The sequence below is a fragment of the Aspergillus welwitschiae genome, assembly GCF_003344945.1.
Source record: "Aspergillus welwitschiae strain CBS 139.54b unplaced genomic scaffold BDQ94scaffold_19, whole genome shotgun sequence".
Classification (NCBI taxonomy): Eukaryota; Fungi; Ascomycota; class Eurotiomycetes; order Eurotiales; family Aspergillaceae; genus Aspergillus; species Aspergillus welwitschiae.
Window position 1 is genome coordinate 241,082 of NW_020798713.1, and position 17,152 is coordinate 258,233.

Genomic DNA, 17,152 nt, shown 5'->3' on the forward strand with positions numbered 1-17,152 from the left:
AGGTTCAGGGACTCACACACGACAAACATTTCTGATATACGTCTTTGACAACTGATAACATTACACTTTAGCGGAAGCCTTGCTGGTAAACAGACTACTGCATTTTCAGTTTTCAGGTATTTTGAATAGGTACCTCCCTTTAGGTTGGCTGGGGCTTCTGCTTCGGTGTTCCAATAGGATTTTGCCCCCAGCGGCTCCTGTTATAAAGGCACACGGTGAAAGCGGTGGCTTATGTGTTGTTCCGCAACGTCTCTAAATAATGGGACATGATGGAGTGCTTCGGCGATACTATTATAAAGGTACTGTTCGCATTTAGGTTTCGAGGACTAAGTTGCAGACAAACCGAAGACCGAGTTAGACACGTTCTGCCAACGATGTTTCATGAAAGCCTTCGGATCATGCCCATTTAAGCTAAGCCCCAAGACACCGGTATCCTCCTTCAGATGCTCTGATCGATCACAGCGAATATCCCAGTTGCGCATATATTTCCGAGCCACCTGGTAAAACATGGGTGCCAAGTTCTGACTCTGGCGTATCTCTCCGCGACGGATCTTTTCTATCCCCATGGGTGCCACGCACTGAATCATGGTGGTAGCAATTTCACCAGTGGTCGATGCCACATAGAGACTACCCGCAGCCTGGACAATCCCTACTTTACCCGCGGCCAGTTGGGCTAGACAAGTATTGGCGACCAGGTCGACAGGGATCTCGTCGAAGACAGCATCCAGGTTGATCCCTTTACCAAGCTTATCTAACCCATAATCAGGGTCTGTCGCCAGGCTGTGGATCGCAGACTGTAAGGGCATGCCTTCATCGTGGCCATAGAATGGATATGGGTCGCGAATGGCTGGCCCGATGAGGGATGGTCGCACAATTAGTGTGTCAAAGGAGAGGTTATCTTGGTTCAAGATCAACCTCTCCGTAAGGTATTTGCATAATGCGTAGGGTGCGATAAATTTCTCAGTGTAGTCTGACTGTCCAGTACTGAGAATCTGTGACAGAACTTTCTCTGGGTCTGGATCCTCATCGCAAAGTGGGTATATACGTTCTTCAATAATACCATCAGGAAGAAAGCTGTTGACAGATGTAGATGATACGTGGAGGAATGACTTGAGACGACTGAATTCACGAAGCAATGTGAGTAACTGCAGATGAGCTATGCAATTTGGCTGGATGCTGAGATGAAGTGGCTGTTGTAGCGAAATGTCCGCCGCTGCATTGATGACCACAGTGACCTCCTCTTGGAGTAATTTCAGATCCGAAGGCTTTAACCCGAGACTAGGTTTGGAGGTATCTCCCACCATGAACTGGACGCGATAAGAGTCTAAGACATCATCAAATTGATCCGCCATTGCTGCCTCCAGCTTATCGAGGGCACGTTGCACGGAGCCATGACATAGCAGAAAGATCTTTTTGGTGGGCAACTGTAGAGTGAGCTTGTATAGTAGGCATGCTCCTAGATTTCCTGTCCCCCCAGTCAGGAAAATCACTTGATCGCGATACCATTCAATATGTTTATCCATAATAATAATGAAAAAAATGAATGGTCTTGTGTTATGCTGGAGACGAAGCTCGTGACCCCCGTAATTTGGCGAACTAATGGACGATATGTGGTAAATGCTATGTGTGCACTGGACACTGCTGGTTCTTAGTAACAGGTAGTAGGCCGCCAGAATCTGTCTTTTGCGCTCTCGGTAGTACTAAAGGTGTGTTGGAATCCCTGAACACGAGGTTTTTGTGGCTAGCTGAGGGTCCCTTTTAAGGAAAAGTTTGTGCCGAACTGCAACATCGTGTCCTACACGAACTTGATATTCTTCGTAAACAATTGATTGATCTCTTCCAGATTGAGGGATGCAGGGAGGAATTTTCGAAAGCAATGGTTGAATGTGCCCTTATTCCGAATCAGACAATTGCAGCAGACCAATAGAAGACGTGCATATGCCGTACTACCACTACCAACCGGCCTATGCTTCATGAAGTCAACGTGCATCTTCCGACTTGCCATGGTTTCCTACGGTCATATGGACATGAAAAAAGGGCAAAGCTGTAAGGGCTGATAAGGCTAGCACTTTGATAGGTACATTGGCATTTGATTACCATCGAATACATATTAAGTAAATGTCAACAATGCTGGTAGAAGGGTGTGACACACGCGAGGGATGTATTTATCCTACTATAGTAAGGCTGACGAAAGGTTCTGGCTACGAGCGTCTTAATAATCGTCACCGCGGCTTTTTTGGAGTGGGACCAAAAGTGCATAAGCATCTGGTCTAAATACCAGGCCTCAAGTAGACTACGTTTGGTCTCTTCGTTCTTGGATGGGTAACGAGCTGCCGTGCTTCCAAGGTCTCCGGGTCTAGGCTGAGTAGTCAGAGCAATGCTACGTTTGAGGAACGTAGTGAGTTTTAATTCAATACGAACTTTCAGTTCTCCTCTAAAAGTCCATTGTTCGGGATGTGCAGAGGTGTTAGTTCTCTTCACACGGACTGATCATGGGTCTATATATTGTCTACTTCGGCGAGTGGTGGTGTTTGAGATTAGACTTCGGAATATTCCCTTTCGGAACTCGAAGTCAGTACTTGGCGGTAAAGTCACCAGTAGGCCAAGTTAAACGGCAAACAGTTCAATGTTAACATTAAGTTAAACAACTAGCTAACACTAATGAAGATCCGAGGACCTACGGAGACTTGTTTGTGCGTATCATTATGCTAGTTGTACAAACTTGTGAACTCCTATGGAGACATAGCATCTGTTAGACAGAGTGACTCTATGTCCACTGACTTGTAGTACGAAGAACTTAACTGCCCGTAGGCATTGCCTTGTGTAACCAACCTTCGACAACTGTGGTATCTGACCCGGGTTCCGTAGCCACGCAATCAATGCAAGGATGCGAAGGACACAAGGTGCTGGAATGTCACCAATACGCACCTGCGTGAAAGGGAAAATATGGGAAGGTTAAGTGTATTGTTATCACATGTTCTAAGAGCCAGACGTGAAATATACTCGCCAAACGTGGGACGGAGAAGTCACTGTAGGTCCTATTCAACTTTTATATAGCTGACTGAAAATAGCCCCACAGGTAGCCATTGCCGCGCAGCCTGAATAGATACAATATATAGCCTAACACTTGTTGTTAATAACTTCTACACATCGAAAATGCCATGGTCTGCAGCCTCCCTGTCACTGGCCACGTTTTTCTCAGCCCTGGTCGCATTGCAGCTCTATCGGATTGTTAGCAGAAGCTATAGATCCAGGAAGCTGTCGAAACAATGGAATTGTGAGCCAGTATGTCGCTATCCTAGTGGGATCCTGGGTTATAAAGTGGTTTTGCGTGCGAAAACTGCCGCCCAAGAAGGCCAAGTCGGATCTACGATACAGGGGGTTCATTTGCAGTACGGGAATACCCTGAAAGTAAATCTTGTGGGTCACGATGTTGTCGCTACTTGCGAGCCGGAAAATATTCAGGCTGTCCTAGCCTCTCAGTTTTCGAGTTTTGGACTATCTGAATGGCGTTATCCACAGTACCGCCCATTGCTTGGGAGAGGAATATTCACGTCAGATGGAACGGCTTGGGAGCACTCGAGGAAGTTGCTACGCCCACAGTTCACGAAGAATCAGGTAGGTTGAGCAACAATAGGTTTTTCCCATGTGGCCTATCTAACGGGATATTCCTGCTAGATACCTTCAATCGAGTGGTTTGACTCTCACTCCGAGAATCTCATGCGATCACTGCCGCCCGATGGGCATGCCTTTGATATCCAGCCGCTTGCCTTCCGACTAGCACTTGATTCTGCAACGGGCTATCTGTTTGGCGAGTCCATTAATTCTCTAGTGAAGCCGGATTCCAACCAAACAGGTGTTGCAGAAACGTCAGGCAGTGGAAACGAAGGATTTGCTGCTGCGTTCGATTACGCTCAAGATATCCTTTTCAGGCGAACTCTCGCGCTCTCATACTACTGGCTAATCAACCCGAGCGATTTCAGGAAATCCACTCGTGTGGTTCATAAATTCGTGGATTACTACGTGGATAAGGCTATCGAATACAGAAGCAATATTGGCAACTACAAAACTGGCCATGAACAGAAAGGAGAAGAGTATTGTTTTCTGCATGCACTAGCGGCTGAGACACAAGATCGGGAATTTTTGAGGGATCAGTTGGTCAATGTTCTCCTAGCTAGCAGGGATGACGTTGCCAGCGTGCTTACCTCAACCTTTTATCTTCTTGCACGAGACACTGGTGCATGGTGGAAGTTGAAACAGGAAATCACCGATGCGGTAGACAGGCACGCGAGCAATATCACCCTGAAGGAGATACAGAGTCTTCCTTATCTACGCGGTGTCTTGTACGAAGGTGAGCTGCGCAATAGTTCTGCCAATGTCTCTTCATATCATTCAAATCTACGTCCACATTCTCAACATCTGCTAAGCATTTGGAATAGTACTTCGCCTCTTTCCGCCTGTTCCTGTGAATGCGCGAGTTGCCCATCATGATACGACAATTCCCGTGGGCGGTGGTCCGGATGGTCGATCGCCTGTTTTTATTCCCAAGGGGCAGATGGTCGCGTATTCAGTCTGGTGCCTTCACCGGCGTCGTGACCTCTGGGGCGCAGATGCTGAGAGCTTCCGACCGGAGAGATGGGAACGTTACAACCCACCAGCGTGGGAGTTCGTGCCTTTCAATGGTGGACCCCGGGCGTGCCTTGGTCGTGAGTCCCTCCTCTTCGCACGTCAAGTGTCCTCTAAAGAGTACTTGATGAGACTTTTCGCTAACAAGAGTGCTACGAACAGAGCAGTTTGCCATAATTCTGATTAGCCAACAGGTATTCAGGCTGGTGCAACACCTCGATTCTATTGAGAGCGCCCAGCCAGGGGCAGACATAGGGCTCAACCCTCCATTGAGACAGACGCTGACCATGTGTCATGAGCATGGAGTCCACTTGCGCGTCAAGCGGATGAGAATCTGACTGTAGGGGAGTAGCTGCTAGCCTGTTACACAGACGGCATTATCAGTCTGTATCATTTGAGTTGGAGGAGCTTGATTTTGGAAAAGCAATCCGTTTCCCTGCTGGGTTACTAGATCATCAGATTGATTACTGTTCAAGAATACCAGATTCGCCACTCTCACATCATGTAGTACCAGCCGTAGGAACAAGATAAAGCGACAAGGGTGGACGAAAGCATGCGCCCCTGGCTTTCTGTTGCAAATAATCCGGTGTAACTTTTCGAACCCTATTTTAAGGGGCGCCTAAAACGTAGAATATCTGTTGCCAATTCAGTAAGTCCACATTCAGCAAATGCAAGGGTATTGTTTCGATGATTCATCCTTGGACCAAGAATACACTTCCAGAGGCATCATGTCTTCCGTAATCATAAGATATATCCAGTATCTTGTTTTCATTCAGGTTAATCCACTCTCATCACCTCTCAAAGCAAAGGCACTACGTCAAATTTCTAATCACTCCTCGCTATGGCGGGCTCAATCCCCTTTGTAGGAGCATTTGCTCCACGGTCTCCAGGAAAGCCTTATGCTTCGACAGCGGACATGGTTATGGAAATGAATATGCTCACGGAATCCATGAAAAATATGGCCACCCAAATTGAACAGTACCAGGGTGGTATGAGTAATCTGCTTTACTTGACTCGAGGCACCTATAAGGTCTACGATAGCGCCATGAATGCACGGAAAAGAATCGCATCTACCGAGGTCACGGACGGTCGGGACGAGGAAGACAAAGTCTTGACTGCTACATACGAAATGATCAACGCCCTGGCTCAAGCTATTGTGGCTACTTCAGGCAAGGTATACTGCCTGGATGGCTTCATTTATCATGACGAATGCTAATATAAGTAGACGATCTTCGTGAAGAAGATCCCTAGCGGATCATCAATCGTCCAAGCTGTTTTGTGCAAAATGCATGATGCGAAGGAAGGACTGCAGGCAGCACTTCTCAGGCACTGCCCGAATGGATTCACGCCAGGAATATTGGAACAGTTCTGTGATTTTGACCAGAGGTGCACAGATCTGATGTCAGATCTCAGAGCTTAGCAGATGCGATTCAATACAGAGCAAATGCAATTGGAATTCCTCATGCACATACGTAGTCACTTACATGGTATGCTCTTTTGCAAAGATCTCTGAAGCATTCAAATATGAACGTGGTGGGGTAGCACGATGTGACAACAAGCACGCCTTGTTCTGATAGGAGTGGGCGTCAACTTTGTAGGACACGCTAACGTTTACGTGTCAGCTTTCTTATTGGCTACAAATAACGCATGAAGGGACATTACTTTTATTACGTAGATAGTCACTAGACGGCTTGGATTGGGCAGCCAGACATTCTCCTAGACTACAATCATCACAAGTCTCCGTGGACCTTTTATTTCTGCCTTGGCCTGGACGTAGATATGCAAGACGAGGTAGGGCGAAGAAGGACAAACTTAATGCATCGCTACCGGGAGCAAGAATGTGGACCATATTGTCCATCGCAGCGCAAGGAATGTCTGCAGGTGCTGTGAAACGTGCCGTTCTGGGTACATTTTGTGTTGCACTGCCTATTGGTATCGCACAGCATCAGAGACATACATAGGCTTTTGTAATCAGATGACATATGTAATTAGCTAACCAAGGAGGTGAAGATGTAATAATGCATGCTCTGATTGTCTATAAGCGATCATGTACTTCTTGAGCTACTGGTACCAGTGTAGGGACTGTTAAAGCTATGTTTTCCTCCCATGACAAGGGAATCATGATATCTAAACAACGTCTGAACTGGAATAATAGCGAAGATGACTACTCCGATGAACGAATCGAGCCTCTGTCGCGAGAGCGAATGCACCAAAAATGAACCGATTGCCATTGTGGGCATGGGAATGAGATTGCCCGGAAATGTTCACACTGCGAGTGAATTCTGGGACATGCTCGTCTCGGGCAAAAGTGGCCATGGCCCAGTCCCCAAGAGTCGATATAACGCGAATGCCTTCTTCCATCCCGCTACCGCCCCAATGACTGGATACTTCTTGCAAGAGGATCCCGCATGCTTTGATGCCGGGTTTTTCTCCGTAAGCGCTAAAGAGGCTGGGCTTATGGATCCTCAGCAACGGCTGCTCCTCGAAGTCGTGTGGGAGTGCCTTGAAGATGCCGGCGAAACCAGTTGGCGAGGGAAGGACATAGGCTGTTATGTCGGAGTGTTTGGGGAGGATTGGTTAGAGCTGTCCCTCAAGGGATTAGACCCTTGTCCAGATCGTCATCATGCCTTGGCTACCGGAGGCTTTGCTTTGTCAAACAGAGTTTCATATGAATTCGACTTTCGTGGGCCGAGGTATAACTAGCATCACCGCAAAGTGACTTTCTATGATAATGCTGACCAGGGCACAGCATGACGATACAAACCGGATGCTCCGCTTCGCTGGTCGGCTTGCACGAGGCTTGCCAGGGGCTTCGTTCCGGGCACTGCTCCGCTGCCGTCGTTGCTGGGACCAACCTCATATTGACCCCGACGATGACAAGCGTTATGAACCAAAATGGAGTTCTGTCCCCTTCGGGAAAATGCCAGACATTTGATCGCAATGCCGATGGGTATGGGCGTGGAGAGGCAGTCAATGCGGTCTATATCAAGCGCCTCACCGACGCCTTGAAGGATGGCGACTCTGTCCGTGCGGTTATACGGTCTACAGCCGTGAACTTTGACGGGAGGACGGCAGTTATGACCAACCCCAGCGGATTAGCGCAGGAAGCGCTCATAAGAACGGCATACAAACAGGCGCAAATTGATAGGATCTGCGACACGGGCTTTTTCGAATGCCATGGGACAGGTACGTCAGCTGGAGATTCGGTCGAGGCATCTGTTGTGGCCAAGGTCTTTGAGGGCCATGGCGTACTTACTGGTAGTGTAAGTTATTTCGGGCAAATTCATCTACTTTATCTAATGGTAAGACCAGGTCAAGCCAAACTGTGGCCATTCTGAGGGGGCTTCAGGTCTCACTAGCATCATCAAAGCAACCCTTGCCCTTGAAAATCGCACCATCCCCCCCAATATAAACTTTCTTCAGCCTAATCCTTTTGTCAACATGGAAGGCTCCGGGATACAGGTTCCAGTGAAAGCCAGCCCGTGGCCGGATGACCGTAAGGAACGTGTGAGTGTTAATTCCTTCGGTATAGCTGGCGCGAATGCGCATGCCATTCTGGATTCTGCAGCTACATTCGGAGTGCAGAAGATGTCTCCACCGGGATCAGATCGTCCGCACCTCATCGTGGTTTCTGGACACAATAAAGAGTCCTTGCAGCGTCGTATACAAGACATAGCAGGCTATATAAACTCTAACCCAAAAAGCGTCCATGATTTTGCATATACATTAGCATTACGACGGGAGCATCATAGTCATCGGGCATATGCAGTAATCTACCCAGACACGCCGGTGGACCTGTCACAATTCCAGTCATCATCCACGACGCTCCGCTTTCCTGCAATAACGTTCGTGTTCACTGGACAAGGAGCGCAATGGGCAGGAATGGGTAGGCAACTCCTCGCAACTGAGCCTTTATTTTATAATGCGATCAAGAAGATGGATGAGGTGCTTCAGGAGTTGGCAGACCCTCCAGAATGGTCATTACTTAGTCAGTAACCAGCGGATTATATGCAGTGACTGATACTAACTTGACTATAGAAGAGCTATCGCGCATGGGTGCTGAGTCGCGTGTCAATGAGGTTGAACTATCCCAGCCACTGTGCACTGCCCTCCAGCTCGGATTGCTCCAGATCTTAACATACTGGGGTATTAAACCGAGCACAGTAGTAGGACATTCTAGCGGTGAGATCGCAGCAGCCTATGCATCAGGTGCGATTACCATGGAGTCAGCCATTATTATCGCATTCTACCGTGGAAAGTTGGCCAAGTTACAAGAGGGCTCCGGTGCAATGGCATCAATTGGACTAACACTTGACGAGGTTATACCGTTCCTGCTCGACGGAGTGGTCGTCGCGTGTGAGAACAACCCTCGCAATGTGACGATTTCAGGACCCAAGGACAAACTTGCCCAGGTGATCAGCAATATCACAGCAGCTCTTCCAGGAACTTTCTGTCGGAAGCTACGAGTGCAGGTCGCTTACCATTCCCGTAAGTTTTGACACAAGCTCACATCCCTGAAACCCGGTGTTGAGCCCCTGATATATATATATATATATATTGATTCAATTATACAGCCCAGATGGAGACTCTAGGCACGACCTATGAGGACGCTCTCTCACCACATGTAATCCCGCGTTCACATATGCGGCCAATGTTGTCTACTGTCGTTGGGGATACCCTCACTGACCCTTCTCAACTGGGGCCAGAGTACTGGCGTCGCAACCTCGAGTCCCCTGTTCGCTTTTCAAAGGCAATAGAAATGCTCCTTCGGAAGAAAACGAAGTGCACCAATATTTTTATCGAAATTGGTCCGCATTCAGCCTTGTCTGCACCCCTTCGGCAGATGTTTCAACTTGCCCCTCAATCACCTCGCGTGTACATACCTACCCTTACGCGCAACGACGATCACCAACAATCCCTGCTACTTGCAACGGCTGGATATGTATTCAACACAGGCTCTTTTGTCAATCTTTCCACAATTGTCAATGCGGGTCGACTACTAAGCGATATCCCGCGCTTTCCATGGACGCATACTGACAGGTACTGGTGCGAGGGTAAACCAAGTCGCGATTGGCGGCTACGCTCACTCCCTCACCAGGAGCTACTTGGCTCCTTGGCGATGGAGGCGACTACCCTGGAACCGTCATGGCGAAATGTGTTGCGGCTAGATGATGTACCATGGCTATCAGACCATGTCTTGCACGGCGAAGTTGTCTTCCCAGCTGCCGGGTACATTGCCATGGCGGGTGAGGCCATCAGGCAGTTAAATATCCTGAATAACCAACGAGAATCTAGCTCCGAAGTCTACTCCATACAGAACATCCGATTCGAGTCTCCTCTTATGTTAGCTAGCGATGCTGCAATTGAGGTCATTTCAAGCCTCAAGCCAATTGAATTGGCAGACGGGGTCAGTTCCGGGTGGTACAACTTTACTGTATGCGCATGCGACGGGGCTAAATGGACAGTGCACTGCAAAGGCTGTGTGCGTGCAGGGAGTGATTACCCAATTTCTGGTAACTATAAAGAAACCAGACCTTTACCCCGAGTGGTGGAACCATTACGCTGGTACCGCACAGTGCAGCGATGTGGATTGCAATACGGCCCCCAGTTCCAGCGTCTGCAAGACATCACAGCCGACCCACTTGACCATGCTGCAGCTGCCACTGTATACCAGCCTGAAATGCAGAACGGGACCTATTACGCTATACATCCTGCTGTTATTGACCAAGCTCTTCAGCTGATCGGTATAGCTGCATCGAAAGGAAGGTTGCACACCATTTCAGGGGCCTATATTCCCGCCAGGATTGAGCGACTTGTTGTAGATGGTGGGACTTGGTCGCCGATTTCCTTCGAAGCTCAGACTTTCCAAGATAAAGAAAAGGGGCAGCAGGCAAAGATTATCGGTACCACAGAGGGCCATACAATCTTCAGCCTCGAAGGTGGAGTCCTAGCTGGCCTGGCAGGGTCCAGCAGGACAAGCCCAAATGACATTGACCTAATGTCACGGCTACATTGGAAACCAGATATTGACTTACTGCCCCCTCATAAGATTCTAACTCCGCGCCCCAATCTTGGACATGCTACCCACCGGAGGATTCTTGGGCTCCTTTCCTTGATACACATCCGAGCCACAGCTGAACGAATTGAATCTATGGAGTCGTCTGCGCAACACCTAATGAAATGGAAATCGTGGATTCTCTCGGAAGCAGCCAAAGTTCGCGTGGGCGTGCACCCAAATCTACAGCCACTTGCCAAATGGATCCAAGAAGTGCAGCCGGAGAAGCAGGATAGTCTTCTACATGCAATGAAGGAAGTACTGATGTCTTCATCGACTACAACCAATGATGAGCTGTCTACTTCCCACAAAGATTCAATCAAGTGGAATGATTTGGCTCCAGCTGACTTGTTGGAGAAAATCTATAGCCGCCTTGACAAAATATCAGCCGTCCTCCCCGGCCTGACCATTACGGAATGTATGAGGGCAGTATATGAGAACGCCGTCGATTTCATGTCGGGGAAATGCTCCCCGCTAGAGGTACTTGTTGCCAGCAATAGTTTAGAAAGGTTTTACGAGGACACATTGGCCCGGGAGACTGATCTAACGGGAGTATTTTCCCTTCTTGGACATGCCAATCCATTGATGAGAGTCCTCGAGATCGGCGCCGGAACAGGCTCTATGAGCGAAATGGCGCTTTCTTCCCTGAGATCCCCGACTGGCGCGCATCTATTCTCTCGCTATGTCTTCACAGACATTTCCGCTGGTTTCTTCGCCGCTGCCCAAGACAAGTTCAAGGGACAAGCCAATATGGAATACCGAACGTTGGACATCACACGCGATCCAACAGAACAAGGATTCGAGGAGCACAGCTTTGACCTAATCATTGCATCCAACGTAAGTTGATTATATACAACACCAGGCCCAGTTTGACCGTGGACTAGGTTATACATGTCGCCCCAAATTTGCATGAGGCTTTGCTACATACAAACAAGCTCCTTGCCAAGAACGGTCGTTTCCTTCTACAAGAGTTCTATTCGGGTAAGCATACCAATCCCATCCGTAACATCTAGAGTCTGTTCTGAGAAACGTATCCAGACACACCTGTCACGGATTACGTTGTAGTAAGTATTCATTATATCGGCTGAATATTCCTGACACTGCGCTAATCCTCCGACTCAATTTTGAAGGGTGCGCTCCCCGGCTGGTGGGTGGGTGAAAACGATGGACGCCCTGAAAAGCCCTACATATCGGGTGAGAGATGGGACATGCAACTTCGTGCCGCTGGATTTACTGGATGCGAAACAATCGATCGTGATCTTGACGGTTCGATTCAGCCATTATTCACCATAATCTCTAGGCCTGCTCAGGAGACGGTGTCTGACAGGGAGGTGACGATTCTATCCTCTGACCCAGATGAAGCAGGATGGCCTGGAGATGTGGCAGCGTGTTTCCGGAGTAATGGCTATCAAGTCCATTGGTCAAGTTTGAACAGCTCGCCCTGTAGCAGTCGAGCCGTCATTTCGCTATTGGAGGTCGACAGCCCATACTTCACACAGTCTTCCAAGGAAGAATTCCTGGTACTACAACGCTTCTTGATGCAGAATAAAGGATCCAGAATCTTATGGGTAACACAACAAAGCACCTTTAGCTGCACAGATCCGCGCTTCAGTATTATCCATGGTCTTGCCCGTGTATTGAGGCGCGAACTATCGTTAGATCTGTCACTCTTGGAAAGGGACTCCAATGAGAAGCCTGCGCCCGAGATTTTACTTAAACTTCATGAGAATATCCAGCAGTCACGTGAAAACCCTGATACAGATGTGGAGTACGAGTTCGTATTAGAAGGTGGCGTTGTTCACACAGCTCGGTCTTACCACTCGTCGCTCTCGCAAGAGCTCACAATGCAGCCTTCAATGGATACACCGCGGAAGTTGGGAATCCAGCAGGTTGGATTGACTAGCACTCTCCAGTGGGCACCCAGTGCAATAACATCGAATTTGAATGCTGGAGAAGTAGAGGTAGATCTAAGCTACGTGGGACTGAATTTCAAGGTAAGTTACATTTCAGTACTCAATGTTTGATCGTGTTTCTGACGATCAATTAGGACAATTTGGTTGCCATGGGACTTATAGGGAATCCGAATGATATGGGTCTAGAAGCAACTGGAGTGGTGCGTCGAGTTGCTTCTGATGTAACGGACCTAGTCCCCGGGGACCACGTTGGCGCGTTGGGGAACGGCCTATTCTGCAATCGCGCGGTTCTACCTCGAGAGACTCTCTCGAAGTTACCAGAGAGTCTTGCTTTGGAGGATGGTGCTGCTATGCTGACAGTCTATTGCACAGCCATTTACTCGTTGATGCTGGTTGGGAACCTTCAGAAAGGACAGGTATGTTGACTAGCCAATCTCTACGGTACAGGGAACATATCGCCTGACAAACTGATTCAGTCGGTCCTCATTCACTCTGCTGCCGGGGGTGTTGGTATCGCAGCCATCAATTTATGCGAAATGCTCGATGCTACGGTAAGCCGTTCATATTTGATTTTTATCATAGCATTTGGTGTGTAGATTTAATGTTTTGTGTAGATATACGCTACGGTTGGAAACGCGGAGAAGGCAGAGTATCTCACTAAAACTTATGGAATCCCCAAGAGCCAAATTTTCCACTCCCGCAATACTTCATTCGTGCAGGATGTTATGCACGCTACTAATGGACGCGGAGTTGACGTCGTACTCAATTCACTGAGTGGAGAGTTACTGCATGCGTCCTGGCAATGCGTGGCAGCCTATGGGAAAATGATCGAAATTGGAAGAAGAGACATTCTATCCCATGGGATGCTCAGTCTGAGCCCCTTTTCTGAAGACCGCACGTTTCATGCAGTGAATCTTGCGAACGTTAGTAGGGACCGTCCAGATATAGCGATGAGGTACTTGAGAAGTCTGCTTTCCTATATGTTCAATGAGAGAGAAGCTGACATCTTCTTAGCACGGTGAGGAAATGCTTTGAGCTCTTCCAGAAGGACAAGATCCGTCCAATTCGTCCATTGCATGTTTTTAATACCACCCAGGTCAATGAGGCTTTCCGTTATTTACAGACTGGTAAGCATATGGGGAAGGTCGTAATTCAAATGACACCCGATCCAACCCAGCTACCATGTGCCCCCGTAAGGTCCAGGGCTTCTTCCCCCCCCCCCGATGCAGCATACCTCATGGTCGGAGGCCTTGGTGGCATCGGGCGGTCAGTGTCTAGGTGGCTAGTTGAACACGGGGCTCGCGAGATTGTATATCTCTCACCCTCAGCTGAGAAGGATGAACATCGGGGGTTTATAAAGGAGCTAGAGGTTCAAGGATGCCTAGTTACCTGTGTAGCGGGGACTGTAACCGACCTCGCTGATATTCAGCGAGCAATCGGAAAGTGTACAAAACGACTTTCTGGTGTCGTCCAGATGGCACTGCATCTGCAGGTTTGGCCACCGCTTGTTGGCCCCTTCGCCAAGATTAGGAGCTGATTTTCCTTTCATAGGACCGAACATTCGAGCATATGACACCGGACGAATGGGATAGTGGACTAGCCCCAAAAGTGGCCGGTACCTGGAATCTACACACTGCAACACAGGGCATGGATCTGTCCTTCTTTGTCATGTTTGGTTCGATCGCGGGTTCCGCTGGGTCCCTCGGCCAGGCTAACTACGCTGCTTCGAACACATTTTTGATCGGGCTAGCCAAGTATCGGAGACAGCGTGGCTTGGCAGCATCGGTCCTAAACCTGGGTCCTGTCGAGGATGTAGGTATTATCAGTAAACGTGCGGACTTTGCTCAGACCACGAGCGTGGCCTCGGCTCAACCTATAAGTGAACAGGCTGTTCTTGAGTCATTTCAAGTGAGTATTGAAGACTCTCATCCTAACTCACAATGTTCGGGAGTATTGGATGTTGGTATTGCGGACAAGACAGGTAAGAATGAGGGCTCTTCGCTCATGCGATTATGGGGGCGCGATGCCCGGTTTGCTATGCACAGCAACTTAGCGCAGGCGTCGCTGGATGAGGGAATAGACGGACCTGAGCATCGGCTTCGCGAGTTCCTTAACCATGTTCATCAAGACCCTTCGTTGCTGAATAAGGCTGAAGCGATTACCGAGTTCAAACGGAACATGGCTCACCTTATTTCTGGGACAATTGCGGGTGGGCGAAAATTCACTGATGAAGAGGCAGCCGGTTTTGCAATTGACTCCCTTGTGGCTATAGAGATGAGAAGCTGGGTACGGAGAGCTATCCATCTCGACGTCTCACTCTCTGAAATTACAAAGGCTGGTACTTTGGGCTCACTGGCTGAACATATCGTCAAACTCCTGAGGTTGCAGTATAAGTTGGGTAATGTGGGTGAGTGAGGATTTTGACTATGGCTGCTCGCCATGGTAGTACGGGCAGCGACTAAAGATGGCTCTTATGGATAATATGGGCCAAGGAGATCTTAAGCAAGGTATTCATTTGAGTAGTCGGTTATGAAGATGGAATCGCTCTTTTGCTAGTTCTTGCGTTGGCATGTAGTTACTCTATGCCTTTCCCGGTAACTAGAACTAGTATTAAACCTCTATATATCATCCATCCAAGCGCCTGCACTATGAGAGACTGCGGAAAGTGGTACCTGCGTCATTTCTTGAATCAACCGCATCAAATACTCGGTCATGTTTGAATATCAACTCATACAAAGATCATTCTTGTTCTATTGCCAGCGCACCTGACGATCACACCATCCCATCACTACAACCCTCTCCCCCAGTCTGCTACATTTCCCACACGCTGCCCTGAACCATGAACGTGAATTGCCAAGCCAAGCTCCTCACCTCCTCTCCCCAGGGTCATATCTCGTCTCATATCTCGTCATCTCCTGCTCCTGTTCTTCCCTCTCTTGAACCTTCTGCAAAGCCCGCGCATTATGTATCATGAGATAAGCTGAATGGACATCCTGGAACAGCACAAGCGGGTTCAAGTAAATAGTCCAGGCACGCAATCCCCAAGGTCCGCCCTGATAATGTTTCGGCATGCCTCTCAACAAAGTCTCCTCGTTGCCGCTAGACTCGAGAGCCTGGTATGCTTGGGGTCGCAAGCCGTGTACTGAGTTCGGGATCTCGTACGGCTTTGTGCGGTAGGCGTGGAGGACTAGGAAGGAGAGCGGCACCATCTGCAGGCAGATGAGCATGGTTGGAAGGCCCATCAAGGTGTCTATGTAGGTCATTGAGGCAGGGTATCTGAGGACTTTTGTTCCGGTGAGGATGAGGAAGAGGATCTGGGTGATTGTTAGATATTTCTGCTTATCGGATATCTGGCTTGGGGTAGGTAAATCCAAACCTTCTCTATAAAGATCAATCCAACGATCAATTTGAAAGCCATCAGCTTGAGGAGTGGCTTGTGCTCTGTCATGTATCCTTTCATGTTCATGTAGAATTGAATGATGGCGTTGAGGGCTACTGAGGTTGACAGCGAGGTGATCACTTCGATCTAATGATCTTAATAAGTGACCATCCGGCGACGCAATCAATAATTCCAACATAGTACATACCCATACATGAGCGAAATGAGGTGCGTTACTCTCGAGACAGTAGACGTGTAATGACTGGGTCACCACCTGGGTGACGGCGGTAATCCAGGTGATTATTGGATATTGAAGCACCGAGTACCAAGTCAACTTAGAGTCGGATAACCGGTCAGCAATGGTTATTACATCATATTCTGTGAACAAAAGACTTACACTCAGGAATGCAAGACCGTTCCTTTTCTTCTTCGGCTGCCACTGCCTTTTTGTCTCAAGAGAAGAAAAGAACCTGACTTTGCTCGTATCAATAGGGGCCATGTAATCGCAGAGTAGCATAAGAAAGGCGTATAGCGCCACGCCCTGGAGCACCTCGGTGAACCCTTGTAGGTAGATGTAAGAGTTCGGAAAGCAGATTGAGATGTAAGATAGAACTTGATAAGAGGGGATGAGATTGCAGATTCGCATTATTCTTTCCGTAAAAGCGTTAGCATCGCAGAAGCTTCTCCATATTGTTGGGGGCTTTACTTGAGTTGTTCGTTAGGGTTGCTCATACACATCGCATGTCGTCCCATCAGCCCCAAGATCAGGAATAACACGATCGCAGTACAAACGCCGGATACGATCATGTTAAATTGGTAAAAGGTGAGATTTCCCACTATAGGGCCAACATCATCTGTTTCAGATGTTAGCTATCTCGTTGCATCTCTAGAAGAAGGTTGTAACGAATACTTACGTTGCTCAAGATGATCTGGTATAGGGCAACCAAAGCTACCGGCACTTCGACTTAAAATAGCCATATGGTATCTCTATAGACACGAACTTCAAGGAACACTGGATAAAAATATTTCGGACGCTGATTAAAAATTAGATAGGAAGTAAAGCCAGCTCAATTTATATTTACCATCACGGTTCAAAGCCTAGCTAAGCTCAGCCCTGGCATCTCACGCTGCCTCAATCCCCATACATAGGAAGGACGGTCGAGGAGTCACTCCGCCACG

At 48.3% G+C, this 17,152-nt stretch overlaps 5 protein-coding genes across 5 annotated transcripts; 3 read left to right on the forward strand and 2 right to left on the reverse strand.

Moving 5' to 3' along the window:
• Positions 1 to 326: 326 nt before the first annotated feature.
• BDQ94DRAFT_171148 (thioester reductase family protein) lies at positions 327 to 1,352 on the reverse strand (the record flags this gene model as incomplete). Its single annotated transcript, XM_026771666.1, has 1 exon — positions 327 to 1,352. One exon carries the CDS (start codon positions 1,350 to 1,352, stop codon positions 327 to 329), a length of 1,026 nt encoding a protein of 341 aa, XP_026625404.1.
• Positions 1,353 to 3,156: 1,804 nt separating this feature from the next.
• Positions 3,157 to 4,964, forward strand: BDQ94DRAFT_160005 (cytochrome P450; the record flags this gene model as incomplete). The annotated part of the gene is made up of 4 exons (XM_026769149.1): positions 3,157 to 3,618; positions 3,679 to 4,351; positions 4,440 to 4,706; positions 4,777 to 4,964. 4 exons carry the CDS (start codon positions 3,157 to 3,159, stop codon positions 4,962 to 4,964), a joined length of 1,590 nt encoding a protein of 529 aa, XP_026625405.1.
• Positions 4,965 to 5,467: 503 nt separating this feature from the next.
• Positions 5,468 to 6,046, forward strand: BDQ94DRAFT_171150 (uncharacterized protein; the record flags this gene model as incomplete). The annotated part of the gene is made up of 2 exons (XM_026771667.1): positions 5,468 to 5,800; positions 5,852 to 6,046. The coding sequence occupies 2 exons, from the start codon at positions 5,468 to 5,470 to the stop codon at positions 6,044 to 6,046; spliced, it is 528 nt and encodes a 175-aa protein (XP_026625406.1).
• Positions 6,047 to 6,786: 740 nt separating this feature from the next.
• Positions 6,787 to 15,127, forward strand: BDQ94DRAFT_179343 (type I polyketide synthase; the record flags this gene model as incomplete). The annotated part of the gene is made up of 15 exons (XM_026773348.1): positions 6,787 to 7,319; positions 7,376 to 7,889; positions 8,050 to 8,614; positions 8,665 to 9,114; positions 9,201 to 11,518; positions 11,566 to 11,662; positions 11,720 to 11,745; positions 11,812 to 12,675; positions 12,729 to 13,010; positions 13,071 to 13,145; positions 13,209 to 13,549; positions 13,609 to 13,612; positions 13,718 to 14,086; positions 14,146 to 14,997; positions 15,041 to 15,127. The coding sequence occupies 15 exons, from the start codon at positions 6,787 to 6,789 to the stop codon at positions 15,125 to 15,127; spliced, it is 7,377 nt and encodes a 2,458-aa protein (XP_026625407.1).
• Positions 15,128 to 15,461: 334 nt separating this feature from the next.
• BDQ94DRAFT_171152 (OSTA/TMEM184 family protein) lies at positions 15,462 to 16,951 on the reverse strand (the record flags this gene model as incomplete). The annotated part of the gene is made up of 6 exons (XM_026771668.1): positions 15,462 to 15,908; positions 15,971 to 16,120; positions 16,182 to 16,307; positions 16,371 to 16,623; positions 16,680 to 16,827; positions 16,888 to 16,951. The coding sequence occupies 6 exons, from the start codon at positions 16,949 to 16,951 to the stop codon at positions 15,462 to 15,464; spliced, it is 1,188 nt and encodes a 395-aa protein (XP_026625408.1).
• Positions 16,952 to 17,152: the final 201 nt, after the last annotated feature.